Genomic DNA, 17,536 nt, shown 5'->3' on the forward strand with positions numbered 1-17,536 from the left:
AAAGCGGTTCATTCTTTCGTTATACCGTATACATGCTCGCAGTTCGAACGATCGCGATATAAAGCTTATAAAAAAAGCTTGCTCGAAGCCGAAAGTGAAACCTTTCTCGTCTGGCACACGTGTACACAGAGGAAGCGAGTTTGTAAAGCGCAGGTCTGGTTCGGCAGCGAGTTCTTTTTATTTTTCGAAAAAGTAATGCACGCGCCGGTACTTTTTGTTTTTCGAGTAGAAAGCTGCAAGAATCCGAGATTGAAATTTCCGTCGATCCGACGACGACGACGACGACTTTCTCCGCTATTTTGCATTGCTTTCGATAAGACGCGCTTACGCTCGTGTAAGTGTACTCGAAAATAAATTTTTTCCGCTGTTACGTTGCACAATATGCGTATACAGCTCGTTACTTTTGACTTAGCTGCAAAAAGAAGGCGTAGCGCAGTTAATGCGGCGTATGTCTTTCGGGACATTTATCGCCGCCTGTTAATTCCACCTTCTGCGGCTATGTAATACGAGTAAGCTTATTTCAGACGCTTGTGATGAATCATCGCAGCTTGCGATCTCTCATAAATCGAGCTTCGCACACTTTTCGAACGTGTACTTATCATAATAAGAAAGTTCGGACATCGGCTCTTCATGTAGGTGACATAATTGTACATACATCGAATCGATAAAACTTTGACCACGGCAAAATCAAAATTCGAGAAAAAAAAGCCTCGTCGAAAGTTCCTTACTCTCGCCGGCCGTCTTCAAAGCCGACGCGTACACTCGCATAAGCAATTACGCTGTGGCCATCCTTACTTAAGACTTTAGGAATTAAATATTCATAGGACGAATACCGGCGCGTACGTCGCGTACATACGTCTTTACGTCTCTTTCAGAGTCTCTCTTGAGAGCATCGGCTCGTCGTCGCCGCCGCGCGAGAGCGAGAGGCCGAAAGTACAATAACCTCGAAAAAGCCTGCGTAAATCCTCGGATGAAATTTTCATTCTCGCCGACGAGATTTATTCCGGAAAAATGCCGATTTTCATTCGTCATAACTTATAAGCGACTTTCACTCACTTCATACACTGAATAGAGTCGAAGAGATGCCTCAATAGGATGAATGAATGAATTTTTTTTTTCGTCAGAGAGAAACAAAATTTCAATAGCTTCCCTGATAGCACAGAACGGTTAAAAAACGTTTAAAAAGCGTTTAAAAAAATACCGGAAAACGTTTTTCAGAATTAGTTGAAAATATGTTTAAATAACGTTCATAAAACGTGAAAAATGTCCGCATCTTAGATTTGTTATTATAGAATTGGTTTTATAAAAACGTAATTTTAACGTAAAAAATACGTAGGATAAACGTTGCAAATACAGTAGATAAACGTTTTTTTTTAAACAAGTATTAAACGCTTTTTTTAACAAAAATGAAAGCCATATAGAGGTTTAATCATACGTTTTTGTATCGTTAATAAAACGTTTATTTTTAAACGCTTATGTGTCGTTTTTATGACGTTATAGAAATTTATCAAACCGAAAAATGCTTTTTATAAAAAGAACGTTTTTAAAACATGAAAGGGATGTTTAATAAATGTTTCATTCTACACCAAAAATAAACGTTTTTAAAACATCGTGATCAATGTTTATAGATTTTTATTTAGAGGTTTGTTACAAACAACTTTTTGATGTACAACAAAAGGTGATTAACAATTATTTATTTTATAAAAGGATTATGAGAGCAGCATTCAGATTGCCCTCAGAAAATTATTACAATGTGGCTCTCTTTTACTCAAAAACAGGCTACAACAATAATTATTTAAAATATTGTGTCTTAATATAGTAAGTGCAGAATATATACAAAACGTACGATTAACAATATTTTGATTTTAAATATAAAATTTCGATTATACCATGTATCAGATCGCTTGTATACATTATATGACTAATTTTCATGATCATAATACTCTAATGAAAAATTATTATTAATTTGCTTCAAAATTGTAGGTATGGATAAGTGGGAAGACTACAAAGTTTTCATTATACGGTAACTTACATAATTTCGCTAAAATCGATCCGCAAGAGTATGATTGTAAATTTTCATTGCTATATTTCACTACTTTAATATTTAAAGTCCTGGAATCTAACGGATAAGAGTAAAAGTTATCGATTGTTTCCAACGGTTTACCCATAATGAACTGATTTTTGTCTATGTTTTCAACGAAATTTAAGCATTCGACGACCATACCATTTTTTAATAAGACACAATTACTTTTGCTATCAGCAATATTTAAGTATAATGAGCTTTTTCTAAAAATTTGAAACTGATTATCTCGTGAATGAGATGGAAGTATAGGACCATTATAATAATTTTTTGACAATACAGAAGTTTTGTTATTTATATCCACTGAATATGTTTTACATGCTACGATTTCTCCTAATCTGCGATGTATTTGCTGCAAAGGTTTATCCCCTTTTCTTACTAATTGCTTTATTTTTCGGATGTGATTTTCGAAACGAAAAGCACTGAAAGAGTCTAAGCAACCGTACTCTCTTACATCTCCAACGACATGTAAAAGGTTATGAACGTTATGCGTCACGTTATTAGCACCATATAAAACTTGAAAACTTTTAACGAAATTCGTCAAAAGCTGTTCAGCATAATGTAAATAACAATCATTAGAAGACAGAATAGGGTTAACTAATATTGATATAGCCACGTGCAAGAGTAAAAAATTAAAATATGCATTTTCATCTAAAATATTATATAGTACTACGGGCCCTGAGTACAACAAAAATTGCCTAAGCTCGTGCGCTTTCCACAAACGTCGAACATTTTGAAATTTTCTCGGCTTTCTGCTAAAGTCGGACGGCATATATTTTTGTAGGTTCACTAATCGGTCAGATATCATTTTTCGCTGATATTCAGATAATTTCACTTTGCTTCTTCCGCTTATCCATTGCTCAATTAATTTTAACGTTACGCCCAAACAAACGAGATGCATGTAATCTAACGGAACATTTGTGACCAATCCGAAATTCGGAATGTCAGCTAGAATGGTTCGTTCACGTTGATACTCTTCATCCACATACTTATAATCTCTAAAATCTTGATCTGTTCTTAAAGTAGCAATATCACCAGGAAAACAAATTTTATTTAGCCATTCACCTTCTTTCTGACACTTTGTACAACTGCAATATCCTGTGTGATATTTCACTTTTAAGATATAAGCTTTTGCTGGGGCGTCACATATGAGGGCTCGTAATGTGATTTTATATACTTTGCTATCACACTCGAAACCATGATTACATAAAAGTATTAATTCGTCCACAAACATTTTGACTAAAGTGTTGCTGTCGGGAGGCTTATCTTCTCCGTGATAGATGCCAACTAATTCGACATCGTTCAATACTGTTTCCGAGCATGAAATAATCCATAGCCCTTTTTCGGAGGATGTGGCTAAAGGAGCACCATCGATGTTGACAAGCAATTGTATTGAATCAACGTTTATATTTTTTTCTATAAAATTCAGCACAAAAATAGTAATGGCACGTTTTAATCCATAATGGCAATACTGTCCATTATTCATTTGATGTAGTTCCGTAAATCTTGGCGTTTTCAATAGACTACGAGCGTCTTTTGGGAAATATGTATTTGTATTTTCCCTCAAGATATGTAATAGGTCATTGACCGCAACGTGAGGTATAGTATGGATGTACTTCAAACAGAAATTTCGAAGAGAATCAACAAATTTGGCATCTTTTCCATTGTTATCAGATAAACTGTCAGTCTCTTGTGAATCACTTTCTGAGTCACTACTTATTTCACTGTCATTAATATTCTGTAGGAAAAGCATAAATGGATCAACACTATGCATTTTTGCCTCTGTTCTTTCTTTTGCAGATTCTCCAAAATCACTTTGCTGCATTTCATTGATACCAGTAGATAAAGTATTACTATTATGTACATTGTGAGACTTTTGTGAGCAAACATCATATTCATTGAATTTTTCTACACTTAATTGCTTACAATATAAACTTGCAGTATTATCTTTTTGTGTACAGATATTTATACATGCTTCAAAATTCATATCATCTGCATAAGTATCCGTATTATTCACATTTTTATTATGTTCTTCGTTTTCTTCGCAATCATTTTCAAAGGTTTGGCAGGCTAAGTCAAGATATTGTAAAAATTGAGCATTTACATCTTTCATTATAGATGCTCTTCTTTCACTGATTTGTCGGCGGATATGCCTTGTCGTATAAGGTTTGCCATAACACTTTCTTGGCATTTTAAAGAATTAAAACCAAATACCAGTTTTAAAGTTTCGCTCTTGCTTTTCGAAGTAATGAAGCTGCCGATACTAGGCCTGTTGCAATGAACAATTCTTGCGTTTATTCGTGTCGCTTATAAGAACATGAATAGTTGACGTACAACATCAACTTGCTTGACGATGGAATGTCGGGTTATAAGTTGGATCATGTACATAGAATTCACTCATTGACAATAGGAACGCCTGCAGTCAGTCCAAACTGATGATACTATAAATCCGCTTTAGGATATGTCTGTGAAAAATAGATTCTATTAATATAATTATTATTATAATATTAAATTTATTTATTAAAAAATTATAGAATATAGCAAAGTTAGAACTTTTCATAAATGAATGCGAGAAAGTGAACAATTACTTATGCATGTAAAACTGCACGAAACTCTGGTGAAAATCGGCTAAGCTTAGGTTCTGATTCTAAAGAATAAAAAACAAACACCTGTATTAATAAACTGCTGCTCTTGCTTTTTCAAGTGAATAAAGTGCCTGTTTATGGGACCTGTTACAGTGAACAATCCTTGTGGTCACTTAAGTAGGGCGTCAAGAGGCAGGGTGTGCCGTTAGCGCAGATTATTAGACAAATGTAAATCAGCAACACTTTTCTTGTTGCTGCTTCGATCATACGTAGAAGTGATCAAAACTACTGCCAATTGTAGTACATTAACAAATATTTGATCTTACGATTCTCTTTGTCTCTCTTTCTCTCTCTTGATAATCCTCTTAAAGGAAGAAAGAATAGCATCTAAAATCATTAACAAAAAGTCAAAAAAATTGTAAGATGAAAATTAAATAATAATAAGAATTAGAAGCGAGTGGAAGAAAGTCCAGGTAACAAAATTATTTTCAATTAAAGTTACCATCAAATGTAAAATATACGTATTACTATACAATATCAATGCTTGATTAGATTTATAAATTCAAATAATTTCAGAGTTTTTACTTCTATTTCAAATATTGATTTCCAAACAAAAATATTTCTCACATGATATATCATACTATGATTTATTACACTGCAATTAAATCAATCTAAGTCAGGCACAGTTAGTCACATAAGTTTGTCCATTACCTGCTTTGTTTTCTGACTCACCTCGGAAAAATCTGGATTAGATGACTAAATTACCAAATTAAAGTCTTCGTTATGATGTTATCACCAGTTCTAATATGAATGAAAAAAGAAAAAAATTAGTTTGCTAAATTTGCAAATAATTACAAGTACATAAGCATTGCTTTTTAATACATGGAAAAATACATACCTGCAAACAGTAGTGGCAACTTCTGGATGAATAGTAATAATGTTGGCTCGATATCTATCAGCTTAATTATCGCAATGCCTCATGATAAAGAAAACATTAAACATGCAACCTAATGCAGTATAAATGACAACGTTCAACAAAGATTCCTTCTCATTTGAATGGTATTGATGACTTTAGGTGAGCTAAACAAAAACGAATGAATTAAAGATCTAGTTCTGTTCAAAACATATATGGATACATCTACACATGGATCATAGCTATAATAAACAAGAGCAATGAAATTCATGCACTCCTTATAAATTTTGTATTGAAAATAATTGTTGCGTGTAATATGTCAAAGATAATAATTTTCATTATGAAAAACAGGTTACCGCGATGGATTTAAGGGGACACGACACCTTTAAATTTCAAAAAATTGATTTTTTTATTGCTTATTTTGACATGAAATGTTCCGTAGACCACGCTCCTGGAACCCTTTTATCAACAACAAAAAAATTCCCGCAAAGTTATAATCAAAATACTAAAACAAAATTTTTATCGTTTTTTCGTAAAATTGCGTATTTTTCATTTTTTGTCTAATATGACTAATATTTTTAATTTTAACTTGTATAAATTTAATCTGAATAAAATTTTTATTGTAAATGTTGAAAATACATTTTTTTTGCCGTAGAGTATATATGTATATTATGCTCCGCGTACACATTTTAGTAAATAAATTCAAGCGTATTAATAAGATTTTTTTGCGTTATTTTCGAGATAAATTTCTAGTTTCGCTTCTCATATGAGGCTTCGATCGAACGTAGGGACATTTATTTGAATTCAAATATCGCGCGCCCGGGCGCCACCTGGGGGCAGATTAGAATCCATGTATCGGAGAAGGACAGAGCGACCGTTCTGCTGTTCTGCTAGCAGACAGCAAATATTTCAAAACACAGCTGATATAGTCCTGGGATGTGTTTTACACTGACCAAACACAGCTGATATTTTAATACATAAAAAAAAAAATGATATTTTTCAAAAGTGTGCTTTAATTAATCTAAGTAGTGTTTGTAGTGTTTTTGGGGTTATAGCTTATAGCTTATAACCCTAAAAAGTAAAAATAGGTGAAGTGTTAGTGAAAAAAGCAGAGCAGTGAAATTATTTAAAAAAGTGTGAAGTGTAGTGATTTGAAAAATATGTGTGATAATCGAGATGCCAAGGAAAAGTTTACAAGTACCCATCCTGACAAGAAGTACTCTCGAGGAAGAGGCAAGAAGAGACCAAGAAGATTTGTAGGAGCAACATGCGAGGATGAACCTGCCGACAGGAGAAGACCTTTAAGTTTAGCAACAAAGATATAAACTCCAGCAGTGGAAGGAACCTCTGAGGTCAGGAATAGATTGATTGATATCAACATTCTATTTCCTGCTCTCGAGGAACTTTTGATTTGCAAACAATGCCTACAGATGTAATTACTTTGCCAGTTTTATAACTTCATTAATAAGAATTTTTGCGTTTATCTTTTGTCAGATATTTTTGATACGATGTTGCTCTGATTTAAAATCCATCACACCTATACAGCTGAAAATACGTATGGAGATTTGATTTACAAAGTTGTAAGAAGACATCAAGTTCAATTTCCCTTAGGTGATATATTTTTACTTGTCATTACAACGGGGAACTGGAAATTTTGTTTTGACGTCAAAATTTTCACAAGGTTGTCGGAGTGAAAAATGATAATAAATAATGTGAGTAAAATCCAAGTTAATACAATGTTTCAACATTGTTAAACAAATATCCTACGTATTTTTAGCTTTATAGGTGTGATAGAGTTTGTATTAGAGCCAAAACCATACTCAAGAAATTTCTATTCCGATGTTCATCTCATTTTCTTCTTAGACTCATATAAAATCTATTACACCTACAAAGCTGAAAATTGGTATGGAGATTTGTTTTACAATGTTGTAAGAAGATATCCAGTTCAATTTACCTTAGGTGATATACTTTTACTTGTCATTATAACAGGTAACTGGAAATTTTGTTTTGACGTCAAAATTTTCACAAGGTTGTAGGAGTGGAAAATGAAAATAGACAATGTGAGTAAAATCCAAGTTAATACAATGTTTCAACATTGTAAAACAAATATCCATACGTATTTTCAGCTTCATAAGTGTGATAGAGTTTGTATTAGAGCCACAAAACCATACCTCAAGAAATTTCTATTCCGATGTTCATCTCATTTTCTTCTTAGACTCATATAAAATCTATTACACCTACAAAGCTGAAAATTGGTATGGATATTTGTTTTACAAAGTTGTAAGAAGACATCAAGTTCAATTTCCCTTAGGTGATATACTTTTACTTGTCATTACAACGGGGAACTGGAAATTTTGTTTTGACGTCAAAATTTTCACAAGGTTGTCGGAGTGAAAAATGATAGTAAATAATGTGAGTAAAATCCAAGTTAATACAATGTTTCAACATTGTTAAACAAATATCCTACGTATTTTTAGCTTTATAGGTGTGATAGAGTTTGTATTAGAGCCAAAACCATACTCAAGAAATTTCTATTCCGATGTTCATCTCATTTTCTTCTTAGACTCATATAAAATCTATTACACCTACAAAGCTGAAAATTGGTATGGAGATTTGTTTTACAATGTTGTAAGAAGATATCCAGTTCAATTTACCTTAGGTGATATACTTTTACTTGTCATTATAACAGGTAACTGGAAATTTTGTTTTGACGTCAAAATTTTCACAAGGTTGTAGGAGTGGAAAATGAAAATAGACAATGTGAGTAAAATCCAAGTTAATACAATGTTTCAACATTGTAAAACAAATATCTATACGTATTTTCAGCTTCATAGGTGTGATAGAGTTTGTATTAGAGCCACAAAACCATTCCTCAAGAAATTTCTATTCCGATGTTCATCTCATTTTCTTCTTGGACTCATATAAAATCTATTACACCTACAAAGCTGAAAATTGGTATGGAGATTTGTTTTAGAATGTTGTAAAAAGATATCAAGTTCAATTTACCTTAGGTGATATACTTTTACTTGTCCTTCCAACAGTTAACTGGAAATTTTCTTTCGACGTCAAACAGTTCACAAGGTTGTCGGAGTGAAAATTGAAAAAAAAAATTTTTAGTAAAATCCAACTTAATACAATGTTTCAACATTGTAAAACAAATATCTATACGTATTTTCAGCTCTATAGGTATTCCAGATTTTATATGAAAGCAAAAAGAAACTTTCTAAAACATTTGTCATAAATGTCTTACAACGCCCCAAAGCAAAAATAGTTATTAATAAATGTATGATCAGAAACCCCTGATCAGACCCTTATCTGAAATCTCACCCATAAAATGAAAAATCATCAGTCGTAGGCCTGAAAAAATATCAATTTCGAAGGGGGTAGTTGAGTAAAATTCATCACGGTCGTCACTTGTCGTTAAATAATAATATAAGTGATTGCACGAAATCTTAGAGATACAGCTTTAATGTAATGATTGCCATTACTCTCCTCTTATCAGTTATAATCAACTAAAACAATAATTTTTAAAAGTCGATAGAAACTATTGAGTAAACACTAAAACGTTACAATTCGATAATTAATGCGACATCTTGTATATACTAACCTATGCAGCGTTTCTTGACTGATGGACTTTGTGTGTCTTGTAGTTGGTGTATTATGCAGACACAACTACAATCAATATACAAATCACTCGACGAGACAATTCGGAACAATAACTGTCGAAGATTTTTCATACAATATGTATGAAACATGTGCGATACAGTCCTGTTACCCTCGTATCAACGTACAAACGTACAATTCCTACCAGTTCTTACCAGAATTTTCCGTAAGACTTCTAAAGAAAAAACGTTTGTAGTTCGCAAATACTTATACATATAGCGTAAGTACCTATCGTGCAGCAGGTATGCCTATACGCCTATACCCGTGTCAACCTGTTCATAGCGATCGCAGCTTTCGTAAAGTCCCGTGGGGTCGCGCTGTACAACTTATACCTGAGTATATAGTGGGCATGGTGAAGCTGTTATATTTGCGGGTTAGCCCTCATCGATGCTCCTCCTCTACTCCCTCCGTTCTTTGTTATCCGAGATTTTCTTAAACGTGCTGTGACTGCCGAAGTGCCGAGTCGGAAGTAGCCTGCCCACAAAAATGGACGACGAAAATTGTTTCAACGATCAAGGAACATGGTATGTAGTGGTTTTTGCGGAAAATGGTGAAGAAAAAGAGTCAGTTGAAGCCATTCCCGATTTTTGGATACTTAATAATGGAGAAGATGCTATGTGGCCACCATGGACAAATGATCGTAAAACAATAAGAGCCATCGCATCCCGCAAATCTCCTGAGGATAGTTGGTCTATTTGCAAATTGAAGAAAGTTTACAGGGATTCTGGTATGTTTTTATTTTACATTTATCTACTTTACACGTCTATAGGCATTAAAACGATTTGATAAGTAAACGCAAGCTTTCATTGCTTCGTATGTACATATATCTGTATATAGAAAAGATTTCTATGTACAAATTGGCAATGCGTCTTATTGTTATGGTCTTATGTGCTCGCCGGTGTTGGCTTTTCACGAGCGGCGGGCGCTCTTATTTCCCTCGCGTTTGTCTTGAACTCTCGAAATTCTTAGTATACGCGCCAAGCTGTGACCTACGGACGATCGCATAAGATCATCAGCACGCGAAAACTTTGTGCCTTGCACTTTTTAAGGGGAGGGAAATAAAAGCGCCCGCCGCTCGCGAGAACCCGACATAGCGACGAGCTGCTGTGACATGCAGATGCTCTTTCATTGGCCAAGCCCGATCGCTCGTGGACGATGGCATACGAATCGGCCGCACGCGAAAAGTTTGTGCCTTGCCGCGTTGAAATATCGCCGCTGGACGACGGTAAGTTAGTAGCGATGCGCCGCCGCGGCAGTGAGGCGCGCTCTCTTCATTGGCGGAGCTTGAACACTACGGTCGATCGCGCGTGATCGGTCGCATTCGCCACTACGTGTGCTGACAGTACAGTATTTAGGCGAGTATAAGTATAATCACGTAGCGTAGAGTCTGTTGATGGCCGATATAATCTGCGACGCAGTTGTTGCACCGCATCGTCGCGCAAAAAGAAAATAATTGTTTTATGCGCGATACCATTATTGAGTTTGATTATTCTATAAACATGCAAACAATTGATGCTGTTTTATCGTTTCTCGCTTAGTACAAATTAAAATTTCGTCTTCCCGTCTACTTTGGTTTTCCTTCGTTACGAAATGCATGAACCAGGCATAATTACTTCAATAAAGATTTGTTTTTCATTTGTTTACTCGAATGAATATTGACGTAAAAAAATGTTTGCATGATATTATATTATTAGCACGTTATTGTAAATCTATTTTTCATAAAATAGGCTACATTTTATACTACGTACTATTTTATAGTAAAGTTGATTACAAAACCTTTTTTATAATACAGTTATATTTACTATCTAAACAAGACTAGTTAAGAGAGATGGAATGATACTATAAAAGAACGTTTTAAAATGCTTGTAAAACAGATGCATTCTTTGGAATTCAAAATGCCTAAAATTGCAATAGTTAATAATGAATATAGCGCTACTTTGAAACATTCTTATAAAGTTAAATAGTAATACTTGTCCTTACATATATCTACATATTATAAATAAATCATCTCAACAGTATGTGACACATATGGAGAAGCTGCCAAGAAAGCGGAATTTGCAGAGGATACGTCAGATTTAAATGGCGAATACGAGAAACTTGTAGATCCAAAAAATCGCAAAAACCTTAAAAGAAGGGCGCTAGAGTCTTCCGATGATAATGGCGATGACGAATTGGAGACAAGCAGCAGAAAAAATATCAAACAGGATGAAATTTCAACACCATTTTCAACTATAGCATCCTTGCACGATGTGCCAACTCCACCAAAGCAAATGTTAATTGGTAAATTGACAATATTTTTAAAATTTTTAACTACAATAATATCGAATAGAATATAGAAATTTGAATGCATTGCTCTTATTACTAAAGTCATGATGATTCATATATTACTCTATCTTGAAAAAAAGTATATCACTGTAAAAATAAGGACATTTAAAAAAAAATAAATATATTAGCGTCATTTTAAAAAAAAAATTTTTTTAATCACCATAAATTCATAAATCTTGTTATTGAATAGATACACAACAAAAGGATAATGTAGAAGATATCAAACAGGAGGAAGATAATGCACATGAACCCGCACAGGAATCTGACGAAGATGAACAAGAGTCAAAGAAACAAGGTAAATTAAATATCAGTTTATAGAGAAACCAGAGCATTGGTTATACACAATTCAATTAAAATAAATGTTGATAATTTAAAAAAAGATTTACTACAAAACTTACACAAATGTTTTACTATTTTTCGCGGATTTTTTCGCTATAAATTTTATAACAAGCTATCTATAATTACTATAAAAGTTTCATAATATTCGGTTATAAATTTTATTGAAATATCACTTGAAAATACAGACGTAAAAACTGACACATTTGTATTCGATGAAATGAAGAAATCTGTTCTACAAAAAATTTATGATTGCTATCAATTATGCATTTCATTTTGCGTACACAAGATGTACAAAATTGAAGCCTATGCCTTTGAATAAATTAATAAAATTCTTAAATTTCAGCAGATGCTGAAGTAGATAAAAAAGCTAATGAAAGCGAGAAGCAAGGGCATGTTGGAGCAGGAGTTCATAATTTCTTATCGGCATTAGACGCCGTAAGTGAAGAAGACGACATGTCACAAGCTGCACATGATGATACTGGACCTTCCAATAAACCTACAGAGCAGTCGGCAGGATCAAATTCCGACATAGAGAGTAATGTCGATCATAATGAAAATAGCAGGAAAAAAAAGAAATGGACAGTACCGAAAAAAAATAATGGTAAATATATAGTTAAAGTATAATATCTAGTTTAAAAACAATCAATGTCAAATCACAAATTTAGCAGGTACTCTAATTTTCCCGATAACACCATCAAAAGAGTTTCAATCCCATCTAGTCAAAGTTAAAAAGATTCAGCAGAGTAATGTAAATATCGAAAAATTAAAATTAAGCATCTCTGACCGGAAGAACGAGAGTACAGATAGAGGCTCTACGGCCAGTTCGGCAAGAGACAATGTAAATCTCAAAAATCCTGCACCGATTACATCTGCAAGTACTATTATTAGTAAGTAGCGCAATTTAATTTAATAATAGCCACAATGCTAAATCGCTAGATAAATTATAATTAGATGATCGCTTTAAATATATTTTTTTTTGTCTTTTTCGGTATAAATTGTCTAAAAATTTAAACAGTTATTACTTTAAATGTTTCATAATGTTCTGTTATTAATTATTATAGATCTTTATCCCTATTGAAAAATCTCACATGAGATCTCACATGAGATCTCAGGTGAGATCTCATGACAAAATCTCATGTAACCAATTTTGTATTATAATCACCTTTTTAACCATTCTTAGTCGATTGGTAACATTTTTTTAAAAATTTGGACTTAGAAAATTTTTCACAAAATTGGACTTAGAAAAATAGAGTCCGACTTTCCAAAAATTTTCCAAGTTCAAATTTTTCAAAAAATGTTACCAATCGACTAAGAATGGTTAAAAAGGTGATTATAACACAAAATTGGTTACATGAGATTTTGTCATGAGATCTCACCTGAGATCTCATGTGAGATCTCACGTGAGATTTTTCAATAGGGATTGTAAATATCATTTTTGGAATTGTACATCAATTCTTTTACATATTTTTATTCGGCCAAGTAACGAAATGATTCTACTAAAAATTCATTAATGCGATCATTATGAATTTAATTTTGTGTATAAAAAATAATAAAATTTATGAATTTGACTAGATGATGATGTGCAAGCACCTAAAGGAAATAATGAAGGCGATAAGCAAGATTATGCTACACTTGGAGTCGGTGGCTTCTCATCGGCACTAGACGTCTTAAGTAACGATCCGAATTTGTCGAAAAATCAATCGACGTTCAGCGATGTTAATGATGGGCAGGAAGTAGATTTTTCAGAAGATGAGCAAAGAAAAGGTAAATACGTCTTAAAAATTGTAATTATTTCCGTCAATTAACATAATTCTGGGTCATCTTCTATTTCATTTAATAATTCATATTAAAGTTTGAAAAAGTTTAATTTTTGATGCTGCGTAAAAATATCAATCTCCATTTTTTAATAAAATTTTAAATGAATTCATTGTTATTATAGATTACATTGATATTTATGTTAAAAAATTAATTTTTATTACTTATATGCAGATTATTCAAGTAGATACTCCCTCAATCAACGTAAAAAGCAGTCGTCAGGATCAAATTTAAAAAAAAAGAATGCAAACGGAAATCCTGTACCCCGTACATCTGCAAGTACTACTATTAGTAAGTAACACACACACACACACATTACAGAAAGAAGGCTATGAAAATTGCAGAATTTTCATAGTCTTATATTCTGAACAGTACAGGCAATTAAATAAGAATACATATACTTTTCGATTCAGGCAAGGATTCAAATACAAATAGTAAAGAAAAAACTCCGAGCAAGAAAATTGCAGCATTTGACAAAAGTGGTGTGTAAATCAAGACTTGTTTGAATGATCATTAAAAAAAATTTAATTTTACTAACAGATTCTTATACATATTTTAGGGATACTAACAGTGGCTCAAATCAATAGTTTGTCTGACAGGGACTTAATCGTTCATTCAATATGTAAGTAAACTTAATTTTATTAATACAACCTTTTGGAAGATACGATGTCTGTACGTCTGTCTGTTAATGGAAAGTTTGAATATTTTTAACGTCAAAGCTTCTCATATAACAGATACATGACAAGTGTTATGGCTGACGTTCTAAATATTCAAAGTTTCCATTAACGGTCAGTGTAATAAATTATTTTTACATAGCTAGCTTCAAAAATTTATCACTTTTCAGTGCTGATGCAGACGATTCTAACAAATCAGATCAGAAAAAAAGTTAACGAAGGTACGAAGACTACGCGCTTTGAGGAGAAAACAAATGAATTATTTGATATAGGAATACTGATCAAAGAGAAATTTCCTTTGCGCTCAAAGGCACAGTTTGATGTATTCAACAATCATTTGAAGACCGACAATGAATTCAGAATGAGATTTGTAAGTATTATTTTACGTTTCATTTTGAATTAAAAATAAGCATGTTTAAAACAAATTACTCATTTTCTATTGTACGTTTTAATTTTATGTACGAATCGTTATTTTAGCATCTACGATTTACTAATTATATTTTTTTTTGTGAAATGCTATCTCTGATTATAAATTAGAATGTTTAGATAATCGTTCCCTTTAATTATACGAAATATTTACAAGTATACATAAAGTAATTAATTTTTTACTTGTATTTATTGTAGAAAAAATACTTCGAGTCACTAGGCGAAAATGATGGTGCTGCAATTGCGCGTAACATCCTCAGATTAATTATAACTGATAACGTAGGAGTTTTATATAGTCTAAAAGGCCAGTTAGAGAAAGAGAGATTTGATGACAAACCGTTCTACCATATTTTAGAGGGTAAATTTTAGTTTAAATCAATAAAATTCTATTTTTTTATCTTCTTATTTACATAACTTTTATTAATTTTAGCTGCTGCTATGAAATGCACTGTGAAAAATAAAGTGAAGGACATTCGAACAGCCGTTGGCAATTGGCTAAAATCAAGTAAAGGAAGAATAGACGCAAGGTAAACATTCAATGGGAATAATTTTAAAATTTTACATTTTTGTCATCATAATATCTTCATTTTTTAATTAAATTATATAATCTACAATTATTTTATACGGATATTTGTTTTACTAGGCTGGAAAGTGAAGCGAAAAAAAGAGAACAAGAAAAGAACGAAAACCTCGAGAATAAAGGAAAAAACGAAAGAAAATCAAGAAAACGAAGGTTAGGGGTTCAATAAAGAATATTAATTATTAAATATATAATATATATTACCTTAAATTATGTATTATTTTTTGTAGCAAAGTTGACCCGATTTTAAGCGAAGATGACTCATATGATGAAGAGGACTCATAAGATGAAATATAACGAAATATAGTTTTAAGATACTAAATATTCAATATGAATATAATTGTTAATCTAAGTTTGTTAATCTAAGTTAATCTTAAAAAAGCTAAATATTCAATATGAATATAATTGTTTGTAACAAACCTCTAAATAAAAATCTATAAACTCTGATCACGATGTTTTAAAAACGTTTATTTTTGGTGTAGAATAAAACATTTATTAAACATCCCTTTCATGTTTTAAAAACGTTTTTTTATAAAAAGCATTTTTCGGCTTGATAAATTGCTATAACGTTATAAAAACGTCAGATAAGCGTTTAAAAATAAACGTTTTATTAACGATACGAAAACGTATAATTAAACCTCTGTATGGCTTCCTTTTTTGTTAAAAAAAAGCGTTTAATACTACTTAAAAAAAAACGTTTATCTACTGTATTTGCAACGTTTATCCTACGTATTTTTTACGTTAAAATTACGTTTTTTAAAACCAATTCTATAATAACGAATCTAAGATGCGGACATTTTTCACGTTTTATGAACGTCATTTAAACATATTTTCAACTAATTCTGAAAAACGTTTTCCGGTATTTTTTTAAACGCTTTTTAAACGTTTTTTAACCGTTCTGTGCTATCAGGGTTCGAAGCAAAATGTATACGAGTATCCTATAATCCCTCTGACACACTGAGCTAGAAAAGTCCAATCTTTGTATTCACGACATCGGCGTCTTTGACAATATACACACGGCGAAATTACGATGATGCACATTAAATCTCGATCTTTCGCAAGCATCAGCGTCTAGCCGAAGCACACACACACTTCATATTTTTCTCGGAATAGACCGAAAACGACGTCATTAAAATTGAAACTATGAGCCAAGGTTCAAGGATCTGTACTCGTGCAAACGGGTGACAAGATGATGATTCGGATCTCCGACGTTAGAGAGATGGCGAAATCACGCACGAGGTTGTTCGGCGTCGAGAAGGATATCTGGATTATTATATATCCATATAGGCATGTCGCACCCAATCTTTTTGATGTATAGACGTATTATTACAGGCTCAGCTTTTATCGACACTGAGCCTTATTTATGACCGGGGGATTATGAAGTTTGTTATAGAGGAGACGTTTTTGGGAAAAATCGGTCGACTTCTTACGGCGGATGACTTACAGATTTTGCAACTGGGACGTGGAAAGGTGCTTATGATACTGGCAGGTCGATTATTAGTCAATGGGTGTAGACAATGTTATATCATATACAGGGATATTCGGCTGCGATTTGCGATGCAAATTTAATAATATGCGCAATATATGTCGTTTAAATTATTTTACACACACACACACACATATACACACACACACATTTGAATACAATGCGAGGGGCAGTGTGTGAAAAATTTGGCGATTCGCAATGCAAATATCAGGATCCCATTAAACGGGTATAATATAATTATACAGGTGTTTTTATCATTTTTCATAACACGTGCATAAAAAAGACCATTTTCGGCGCCTATAAACTGGGCCGAAAATGGGGTTTTCCGAGCGTCACACAAAAAGTAGAGCGAGAGTCCCTGATCACAATACATGTATCAATTAATCCATTTTCGCCTCCTATATAGGTAGAACGAGCCTACAATAATCGGAGAATCAGAAATCGAGCGGACCGAAAATGGTCGTTTTCGCCTCTAGAGGCGAAAACGACCATTTTCGGTCCGCTCGATTCATTTTTTTTGTTCATCTCCTTACTAAAGCTTTAAATCGTTAAAAACTGTTGAAACAATTTCCAAAATATCAAAATTTTCAAAAATTTTCAAAATTTCTCAAAATGTTCAAATTTAACAAAATTTTCAAATTTTCAAATTT

General features: G+C 32.8%; 3 protein-coding genes across 10 annotated transcripts in view; 1 reads left to right on the forward strand and 2 right to left on the reverse strand.

Moving 5' to 3' along the window:
• The window catches only part of LOC100121833 (cytochrome P450 2C41), a 107,175-nt gene that overhangs the window by 13,329 nt on the left and 76,310 nt on the right, over window positions 1–17,536 (reverse strand). The gene's annotated exons all lie outside the window — the stretch shown is intronic.
• On the reverse strand, window positions 1,616–9,321 carry LOC116416185. Of its 2 annotated transcripts, XM_031923716.2 has the most exons (5): window positions 9,186–9,321; window positions 5,564–5,745; window positions 5,398–5,466; window positions 4,748–5,052; window positions 1,616–4,545 (listed from the first exon to the last, which is right to left on the reverse strand). In XM_031923716.2, exon 5 carries the CDS (start codon window positions 4,269–4,271, stop codon window positions 1,962–1,964), a length of 2,310 nt encoding a protein of 769 aa, XP_031779576.1. In that variant the 5' UTR covers window positions 4,272–4,545; window positions 4,748–5,052; window positions 5,398–5,466; window positions 5,564–5,745; window positions 9,186–9,321; the 3' UTR covers window positions 1,616–1,961. The 2 variants fall into 2 exon arrangements, with proteins under 2 accessions (XP_031779576.1, XP_032456607.1); XM_032600716.1 differs by lacking the exons at window positions 4,748–5,052; window positions 5,398–5,466; window positions 5,564–5,745; window positions 9,186–9,321 and adding an exon at window positions 4,669–4,683.
• Window positions 6,456–15,847, forward strand: LOC116416188. Of its 7 annotated transcripts, none has more exons than XM_031923728.2 (15): window positions 6,456–7,010; window positions 9,698–9,968; window positions 11,258–11,521; window positions 11,757–11,861; window positions 12,249–12,506; window positions 12,571–12,792; window positions 13,478–13,669; window positions 13,895–14,011; window positions 14,134–14,202; window positions 14,280–14,342; window positions 14,565–14,764; window positions 15,019–15,178; window positions 15,251–15,347; window positions 15,464–15,553; window positions 15,631–15,847. In XM_031923728.2, exons 1-15 carry the CDS (start codon window positions 6,999–7,001, stop codon window positions 15,683–15,685), a joined length of 2,175 nt encoding a protein of 724 aa, XP_031779588.1. In that variant the 5' UTR covers window positions 6,456–6,998; the 3' UTR covers window positions 15,686–15,847. The 7 variants fall into 7 exon arrangements, with proteins under 7 accessions (XP_031779588.1, XP_031779590.1, XP_031779594.1 ...); XM_031923730.2 differs by having other exon boundaries at window positions 12,574–12,792; XM_031923734.2 differs by having other exon boundaries at window positions 12,252–12,506.

This window comes from Nasonia vitripennis, chromosome 1, assembly GCF_009193385.2.
Source record: "Nasonia vitripennis strain AsymCx chromosome 1, Nvit_psr_1.1, whole genome shotgun sequence".
NCBI classification, from domain to species: Eukaryota; Metazoa; Arthropoda; class Insecta; order Hymenoptera; family Pteromalidae; genus Nasonia; species Nasonia vitripennis.

What these genes read in the sequence shown, in the direction of transcription:
- LOC116416188 (XM_031923728.2), top strand. An exon ending in AGTACCGAAAAAAAATAATG is followed by an intron (nt 12,507 to 12,570) that starts GTAAATATATAG and finishes TCACAAATTTAG; the next exon opens with CAGGTACTCTAATTTTCCCG. An exon ending in CTTAATCGTTCATTCAATAT is followed by an intron (nt 14,343 to 14,564) that starts GTAAGTAAACTT and finishes ATCACTTTTCAG; the next exon opens with TGCTGATGCAGACGATTCTA.
- LOC116416185 (XM_031923716.2), bottom strand. Translation starts at nt 4,271, where the DNA reads ATGCCAAGAAAGTGTTATGGCAAACCTTATACGACAAGGCATATCCGC.